Below are 9,223 nucleotides of genomic sequence, written 5' to 3'. Positions count from 1 at the left end.
ATTCCTTTTTGTGTATTACCTGCCTCATCGGTAACATCACAAGCGAGGCAACTTCAAAAAATACAAAGAAGACGATGCTATCAGAACTCTATGATTTAAGTTCAGAGTTCCAATCTGATTTCTATACTTTACTGGAAAGCGAATTGCCTGTTACCAATTACCTTTTGAAAGTCATTCTGGGTTCGTATAGACTGGTTTTATTGACTATTTCATTTTGATTTTAATCAAAAATTTTATATTTTTAAAAATGAAAAAGTTAACCATCAACTTTTGTGAATATTCTTTATTCCATAAATTTTAGAATTTTTCGACAACAACGACAACACAATAGGTCGACTTGTCATAGATAGTAAGTCAAAAGGCTATACGCTATTATAGAAAATAAGGCCTAGAATAGCAACTAGTTACCGCGTACCGCTGGAGGTTATGATTAAATATCTACATCCTTTTATTATTCAGTTGTGGTACATATTGGTTTACACTTAATAAAAAAAAAAATTCATGGTGTGTTGGTAGACTGCTTTGTGAACAAGGTGAATAATGTTAAATTCTTATATGTAGCGTATTTTATTAAGCAGAGATGTATCAACTCTTTAAAATTCTGGAATTTATGTAGCGCACGTCAATGTTTCGATTATAACATGTCAATATAATCCTTCATTATATCATAGTATCTGGTATAGGATAGATTTACTATATAAGTTTTAAAAATGTGAAATTTGAATTTTGCCTACTCATAAACTTGTGATTTATGAATTAATGAATCTTCTCACTTCAATTTTAATTCTTTCTTTCAGTTGGAAAAATCGATTAATTTGGGGGAATCCTTCAACTTACTACAGTGTTTAAGTAAGATTGGGTTTGCCTATCCTTCAATTATAGCAGAAATCTTCCAAAAATCGGGTACAATAAATGTTAAATTTATCTAATCAGTGATATTCTCCAATCTGCTAGATAACTTTTCTTAATGAAGATCTTAGAAACGATATTAAAAAAATAGCTCATAGCAGTGTTTTCACCATTCGTATTGCATGTGTTTTACAGTTACGCTAGTATTTGTTTAAACTTTGCATCTGCAATTATTCTTTATTCTGGCTTATTTTTAGTAGATTCTATAATGCTGTTATTGAAAAGCTGCCTAGCAAAAGACAACGAGAACGCCCAGCTGGCATCTTCACACTTATATTACATCATCTTTGATGAAGGTTTAGGTGCTGCCATATCAGGTAACGAAGTCGCAGAGTTGCTAACCGAGATCCCTGAACTTATTCTTGAATCAAATAATGTTTTATTACAAGGGAATATGTTGGGTTAGTCGATATTGGAATAGCTATATTACTTTAATTAATTAAGGATATAAACTTACAATTTTTAACGATATTAGTTCTTTTCAGTTCTCTTATTAAATATAGCAGAGAATTGGACCACACATGAAAGAGATGCTCATGAATGCAAGCTAATTTTAAACTTGTTCAAAAGTAAGAGTCGGACCATATTTCGCGTATGAAGTAAATTAGCTCTGTTTCACGAATTGTAATAGTGATCTGCTTCTGAATCTATCACAACAGATATGATTTTTCGACTACTTACCAAGATTGGAATGGTAGTATCGTTCGTAACATCTAAATATCATTTCTAAATGTACTGTAATTCATTGAAAACTTTGACTATGAATTATTTACTTATAACTGAAACAGTTCCTATCAGGATCTGATGATGGGATCAAAACTACCATTTTAAAACTTATGCTAAAAACCGTTGAATGGGGCGCAGTTACAGCCGAAGATTTAATGAATCAAAATATATCCGGTATCATATAGCTCAGGATTTACAGAATCAACCCTATAAAAGTTGATTTGAGTTAAAATAAAATTTAATAAATACGATAACTATGAAACACTTGCTTAGATCACTTATTTGAAGCTCTATCAGAAGCGGGACTAGCAGTTGTTCAGTAAGTATCGCGACATAGCATAGATTCCTTATGTTCATAAACCTGGCTTTTTTCATTGACCTATGAATGGGAATTACCGTTTAATTTTCAGGGAGATATCTAATTGCATATTGAAAATGCTTAAATGTAGTCGTCTACAGAATACTTCGTACATGATGTACGGTAAGCCTTTGATTATACTGGATCTTGAAAAGATCTTTAAGCTATACGTGATTAATTAGCAGAAAATTATACAATAACCTAGGTTTTAGCCTTATTGTTAAGGACACATTGGCGCGACTAAGAGTACAGGATCAGAAAATTGCAATAGTCGAGTGAGTAAGCTATTAGCATTCGCTTCGCTAACCGGCCTTTTTTCTACTTAAATATGCATTGAGTTATGATTTCCTATTTAGATTAAACCTCTTGGCTGAAATCTTGCAAAGGTATATTTTTCTTTGGATATTCAAATATTCAGACATTATAATATAACATCTCCTGCTTAAGCATATTTATCCAATTTTATGCGCATCATGCGCTTTTTAATTTCAGTCAAGAAGAAAATACCACACTTGTATCCAATGATCAGGTCTTTAATATGTGTACGGAAATATTTTGTATGGGTGTTACTATGGAATTCCAGATTTTACTTAGTACTATCAAAATTTTGGCTGTATTCATGAGGTGAAAAAGGGCACGATTAAATCTTTCGCTTTCTTGAAAAGTTCCTAATGAACGAATAAAATTGACCCGACTAAAGAATGAATAGATTTGAAGAGAATGTTCTCATTAATCTAGGAGAGATTATATCATATATGAAGATATGTTAGAATCCTTGGAGTTACCGATAAAGCTATTAGTGAATAGGGTTGGTAATATTTTAAGGCAGAATTCTCCGGCTGACGATCCTAGCGGTCTTAATGCGATGAGCAACGTTATGGAGTTCTTTATGAAAGTGGTTTTGCAATCATTTGAGTTTGTATTAATAATTGATTTTACGATTTCGAAATGATTAATTATTTATGATATGATTATTTAAAACAAATTTGAAATTCAAACAACTTGTCCTTTTTAAAAATTAGAGTAATATCATCATTTACTGATATGCCATCCATCAGTAAATTTGCAATAAACTGTAATGATGATAGATGTTATGCGATACAAAGTACGGCCTTTATGTCGCAGCTAGTAAAAATCGTTGACGAGTTGATCATTCCTTATATTCAGGTAATTTTTAATCATATTGTGTAGTAATTATCTGCTAAAAATGAATGATCTAGTCGACAGAATTACCCTCAAAGGCCTGTCTTTTTGCTAGTTTTCTACAAAGGACGGAATATCCTCAATCAATTCAATACAAGTCTACAAACTAATATTTAGGATTTTAAGGTGCAACATTCGTTATGGCGACAACCCTAAAAATCTTTGTCTTAAATTAGGTATGATCTAGGCCACGGGAATATGGTGTAAAAAAGTTTGAAGTACTACACGAAGCTTACAATTTAATTGCATAGACGTAAAATTTATAATAATGCTTATTCTGATAGCGGTTACCGCAAAGTCGACTGAATTTCTACTTGATTATCACTTTAACAATACTTACGCAGGTATTTCTATTTTTTCGCTTTAGAGATCTCTCTATCTATAATAAGATTATGTCTCGATGTAAAAGTTGCGTTCTGTAAAAGCAACAGGTTAGAGTCTAATTTCGAAATTAGTTAATCAGTTGTCATATCATTTTATAATTTAATGTTGCAATAATTTATTAACTTGAGGACATTATTCATAATACTGCACCATAATACTTCAGAAATCAAGACCTTGCAGATATGATACATGATTTTTTAGCAGTATTATGTGGCTATCTGAATGACTCAAAATATGATGAAAATGAAAGAATGAAATTGATATTAAATTCTATAAGATATATCACAGGTTTATTAATATTATCCAGCATTCAAGAATGATATAAATTTTGTTAACGAAATGACTGTTATCAATTTGGAGTTCTGTAAATTCAGTTTCATATAGTGAAATACATTCTATCCTGGTATGCAATAATTACGAAGTATCCGATAGCAACGGAATATATGAAACATCCTTAATTAGCGTTCAAAAAGCATATCTAATGCTTATGTACTTCTCCTATCTGTACGGTCAAAGGTATTACACTCGCGTTTTGTATGACGATGATGTTATGTACTAATCCTTAATTCAGTAGCGTCGGTTATTCTTTCCATTTTAAAACTTCATTTATAGAGAATCTAATGGGCCGATAGTGCAAAAGAATCTTAATAACTTCATCAAGAGCAACTTTAACCAGCTTTTGACCGATAACGTTACTATAAAGCATATACTGTTAATTTATACTATAAATCAGGTCTTTAATCTTAAAATTGCAAATTGTAAAAGATAAATAGATAAATAATGTAAGCTATCTAAAGGTTCAATGGGAATAGTAGACTGACTAACAAAGTATGGTATTATATGCATGGATTAGAATGAACTAAAACTAGCAAGAAGTACACAAAATATGCCATCACCGGCTGAACCAGATGTTATAGATCATGATTCTATACCTGGTGAGCAACAAATAATATGTTATAATTAAATTCATTTATAACAGCTTTCACAAAATTTTCAGACGAGCACTGGTTCATTACTTTGATCGAAAGACAACAAGAAGCAAAAGAGTTGTTTACTAACGATATCATATTCATTAGATGGTGTTTGACACTCTCATCTTTATCAGTACAACATTTTCAACGGGAAATGGTGCGTTGATAGTATTTTTGTATTCCTGAAATATATTTAATTACAGTATTAGTATAGCAGATTTATAATAATTTCTTAATAAAATGTAATCCACTAATATTTAGCTGTGAAAGGAATTATAAAATATTCGAAGTTATTTTTTAATTACTTTTATAGTTGAAGCAATGGCTATTAATAAATGAAACTTCAACTTGTGATGAACTACTACAAGATGTTGCCCAAACTATTCAGGAAAAGCTTATCGACATTCTACTGGTTAAGAACATAGCTATATAAAATTTAAAAATGGGTTTTTGGAGAGTTACGATTACTCTAATTTTTTATGCATATAACAATAGCATCTATTATTCGAAGAAGAGCCTCATTTAACCATGAAAGCTGCAAGATTACTTCATATGGTATGAGGATTTATAAATTTTTGATTAACCTAGAATATAAAAATCGATAAATTTTGTGTTATCACCGTAAATGTTTCATTAACTATAAAGGGGCACAAATATGAGGCCTATCAATGCAATGATTTTTTCTTGAGGGGATTCAAATTTTTTTAGTATCTATATGAACTTCATTCTTCACAAGTGGATGGTATCGAAAGTTTTCGCTTGTATGTTCTCTATGGCATAAACAAGTTCTTTTTAAGGGGAGACATTACAAGAACTAACGGTCATTAAATCATTTCCATAATTATTTTAATTTTTTACAAAAGCTGATTTCGTGCATTAACTGTCAAAAAAAAGTTATAACCTGAAAATCGCGTGTTTTTCCTATAGAGAAGAGCCTTCAAAAAATACTGCGAATCATAGCGGAAGTTTATGCAAGTTCTATTTTATCGAAAATTGAGGATATACACATAACGATAATGCATCAAGGTTCAGCGTTAGATGATAACTTATAACAAATTTAGCAATACCTATATGAAATCGATCTAATAATAAGTTTCTGTAGTCTTTTTTATGTAAATACCACATATATCCTTTTTATAATTTTGAATGTATCAAAGTTGTAGTTATCATGAGAGTAGTAAAATACTATACTACAACGTATTTGTTGTTTACTGAGGAAAGCTACGTGTTTAGCGGCGGTACTCGTATAATTATTCTCATAGTTCCATAATTTTTCCTTAAACTAATACTGAATTAAAACATCTTCATCAACTGAATGCTGGAATGAATGAATTCTATCCAAATGTAAAAAAGTTTCAAAGCTGCTAATGAGGTAAACAAATTCCTGTAAATCTCGTTTCTTCGATACCATACGATATTAAATATTGTATTTCTCCTAATTTCTATTGCGTGCTAAAGCAAGAACTTTAGTGAATTAACTATGATGCATTTACTTAATTGCCTATCTGCAATAATTTGCGTAATCCAGCAGAATAACAACGACGGAGGTAATTATAAATATAAGTAATCATAATCCGTTCATATGTATTTCTTGATCCAATCATTGTATCAATTCATTATCTTTGCTTTTGTGGTGTAGCGTTATTAACAGTGATTAGAAACTCACGATTTTTATCCAAGCTTGAGAACGCTTTGTTACTTCGTGAAGATGTGCTGAAGGTGAAGATGTTCAAGTTATGACGTTTAAATAAGTTAATTGTGTATAATAGCCTACATTTTTGCTTTGTAAAGTCGGATCGCCTTACTGCAACAAGCTGGATCTTGCTTTCTACCCTAATTTATATGGAAAATTGCGATAACTTCTCGAATGATGTACGAAGCTATCTGCTAATCGTTGTTATTCTAGTTAATCAATTATCAGAAAGTTATGTCACGATATATTAGAGTAACTTTAGTAATTGGAAATGATATTTTTATGCGAATAGATGAAAGTATCGATTGTAATAAATGTCAATGAAACTTTACCAGTAATCGTCTTGCAATACCGACCACTATTGCAACGTAAGCTATACTTGTTCAGGAACGTTATGCCATACTATAGGTTGATTTAACAGATTATGTAAGACTTTTCAATATTAATTAATTAATAGTGGCAGGTATCTACATTAATATCGCAATGTTACGCCGAAAGTTTATTCTACCGAAGTTCGTACGAGCAGAACATAATGGCCGTATCTTGTGTCAGAATGATACCTTTGACTACGTTAAAAATCTTTTATTCTATCTTCAAAATGCGGTCTTACAGGTAATATGGTAATATGTACCTAAATGCCTATATGCTACGCATATGTATTTCTCATAATTTTATAATAATTAATCATTTGTGGTCAGAATATCGATGAAATTAATCAATTACGGTAGATTTTATGCTCAAAGCTATCCATTATCTGATTATTTGATAGGGTAGAGAAAATGTAAGGTTGGCGTCTGTGGTATGTTTATCTGAGATTTTAAAGCAACACAGATCACAAATGCTAGAATTAGGTAACTTACTCTGTAAATAATTCGTGATGTGAATACTGGTAAATAGGATTAACCTTTAACTTATGTGGAACGAATCTTAGGATTTGGAAAGAATTTATGGGATAAGATGCTGCATAAAGTGTGTTTAAGTATGCTACAAAGTAAAATTTCTAATAGCCTGCTTTATCTAATTTATCAGGTAGGCCGATTCAAGTTATATCGTCCTATTCGTATAATTTTTATCTAATGAAAGCCTAAGATAACTAATTCAATTTTCTACTAGCTATTGATGTACAACTTATTAGGTGATGAAATCATTATGAGCTACTTGGGCCTTTTAATTAACAATTGCTTATCACCGTATACGGAATCTGAAATCAGCTTCGAAGCGCTAGGGCTATGCTTTCGCTGCTTAATGAAGGTACTTTAGAAGTAGTCTACTTCTATTATGAAATAATTTAAAGAAACGTGTATAAGAACTATGATTTATGTTGGTAATAGGCAATAGATATCGGCGTCATTCGCCATAGCGAATGTCAACAGGTTTCACTGAAGCTATCACTGGATCGTTATATTTCTTGGCTTGATAACCGCCGTAAAGGTTGCGAACTAAACAATTTAAATGATCTGTATCCTAATTAAAAATTTTTATTAAAGGCTTTTAATAATTATCTGTGTCGTTTTGTGAAACATTGTTTACAATCTTTGACATAAAATTATTCTGCAATAGTATAATCGATGGAATTTTTCTACCGCGTCATAATTTAATATTAAGTAATCATTTAGAAGAACTTGAAACAGCAAATTCGCTTCGAGATTGCCTCGATAACTTGGCTGCTACATAACAAAGTTGGTTTTTCAAAATCAAACTGGGGTTCAGATTTGAAAGCTATCGAATGCATTATGTTTGAAAAGAAAAAAATTTATTGACTAAAAATTACTACATCACCTTAACGCAAATGGCATACTCACAGTTACGTTATAATTTAAATGTTAATCCAGTTTTTAACTTCTCAATCACCAGTTATGGTGATGGTTAATTGCATACCACAAATTTACTTTACAAAGGATAGACTGTCGAGAAACATTAACTATCTAAATCAACTATAAACTCAGATTACAATAAATATTTATACATAATGCGGTATGTACTTGATATTAGATTAATATAAACGAACGGCACTATTATTTGATGTCTGTTCGTAATTTCGTTGTTTAATCTGTTGGATGATAGAATTTAGTTGTTATACGAGTGCTTTGATACCCTTTTCATGATAATGATAAAAATCTTAAAACTCTTTAACCTCAATAAAATAGTTTTTGTTAAGAATCTATGAATTAGTCAAAGGAGATTACACCAGGCGGTAGAGAATTATTACATAGTTGATAGTATCTTAAATCACTAACGATCATTGTTAAACTTTGAACGAAAGTCGGAAGATCCTAGAATTAGAAAAGATTTCATAGGATCGTTAAGACAATTTCTCTATAAGTATTAAATCAGAATTTCGTTACCGTATTATTGCCAAGATTCTCTTGTAATCTTTCTCTTTGATGTGAAGTTAACATTTCACATTTTGATATCATCTGTGGTACGTAAACAGAATAAAAGGTGCTAAAGCTTATTGATGCCATAGCATAAATAGTACATGTCATTTCCTCCTGTAATAATTCGTGACTTCTATCAACCAGCGCATGAAATAGTACATTCATAAATTCAAATAATAGGTCTTGCTGAAAAATAGGCTGAAAGAAATATTAAGAAAAATAGTATAAATGCCAAAAAAACAATTTCTTTGACACTAAGTGTATAGCAGTTTTGTGAACTACCTTTTCGTATAATTTACATTTCTTATTCAGATTATCCAAAATTTCTAAACTTTGCTTAAACAGTGATATGTCAGGTTGTAAAAATGCTTCACCCAATACCTAATGACGCGTATGATTGTAATTATTTGTTAGATTTAGGATCGACAAAGCGTTCGTGCCACTGTGAATAACGACTCTTAGCCTAACCTGCATGATTGCCATAAAGTGCTGAGGGTTGTTAACAGTATCGCCTTCTCTTTGATCCATGTTTGACGGGAAAAAATATCTACAGAAAAAGTTGATCAAGAGGTATTAACAATTGTTATAAATAGTAAATGTG

At 31.0% G+C, this 9,223-nt stretch overlaps 3 protein-coding genes across 3 annotated transcripts; 2 read left to right on the top strand and 1 right to left on the bottom strand.

The window, feature by feature from the left end:
• Window positions 1-1,117: 1,117 nt before the first annotated feature.
• TRIADDRAFT_53772 (uncharacterized protein) lies at window positions 1,118-2,621 on the top strand (the record flags this gene model as incomplete). Its single annotated transcript, XM_002110090.1, has 7 exons — window positions 1,118-1,310; window positions 1,413-1,501; window positions 1,698-1,809; window positions 1,909-1,954; window positions 2,046-2,116; window positions 2,199-2,268; window positions 2,486-2,621. 7 exons carry the CDS (start codon window positions 1,118-1,120, stop codon window positions 2,619-2,621), a joined length of 717 nt encoding a protein of 238 aa, XP_002110126.1.
• Window positions 2,622-4,466: 1,845 nt separating this feature from the next.
• Window positions 4,467-7,716, top strand: TRIADDRAFT_53771 (uncharacterized protein; the record flags this gene model as incomplete). Its single annotated transcript, XM_002110089.1, has 10 exons — window positions 4,467-4,515; window positions 4,560-4,708; window positions 4,865-4,963; window positions 5,047-5,106; window positions 6,537-6,612; window positions 6,702-6,856; window positions 7,014-7,095; window positions 7,176-7,273; window positions 7,358-7,495; window positions 7,576-7,716. The coding sequence occupies 10 exons, from the start codon at window positions 4,467-4,469 to the stop codon at window positions 7,714-7,716; spliced, it is 1,047 nt and encodes a 348-aa protein (XP_002110125.1).
• Window positions 7,717-8,412: 696 nt separating this feature from the next.
• TRIADDRAFT_53770 (uncharacterized protein) lies at window positions 8,413-9,150 on the bottom strand (the record flags this gene model as incomplete). Its single annotated transcript, XM_002109552.1, has 4 exons — window positions 8,413-8,517; window positions 8,590-8,661; window positions 8,905-9,003; window positions 9,091-9,150. 4 exons carry the CDS (start codon window positions 9,148-9,150, stop codon window positions 8,413-8,415), a joined length of 336 nt encoding a protein of 111 aa, XP_002109588.1.
• Window positions 9,151-9,223: the final 73 nt, after the last annotated feature.

This window comes from Trichoplax adhaerens, genomic scaffold, assembly GCF_000150275.1.
Source record: "Trichoplax adhaerens TRIADscaffold_2 genomic scaffold, whole genome shotgun sequence".
NCBI classification, from domain to species: domain Eukaryota; kingdom Metazoa; phylum Placozoa; class Uniplacotomia; order Trichoplacea; family Trichoplacidae; genus Trichoplax; species Trichoplax adhaerens.
Note: the sequence above shows the minus strand (reverse complement) of the source record. Positions and strands in the feature narration are given on the sequence as shown.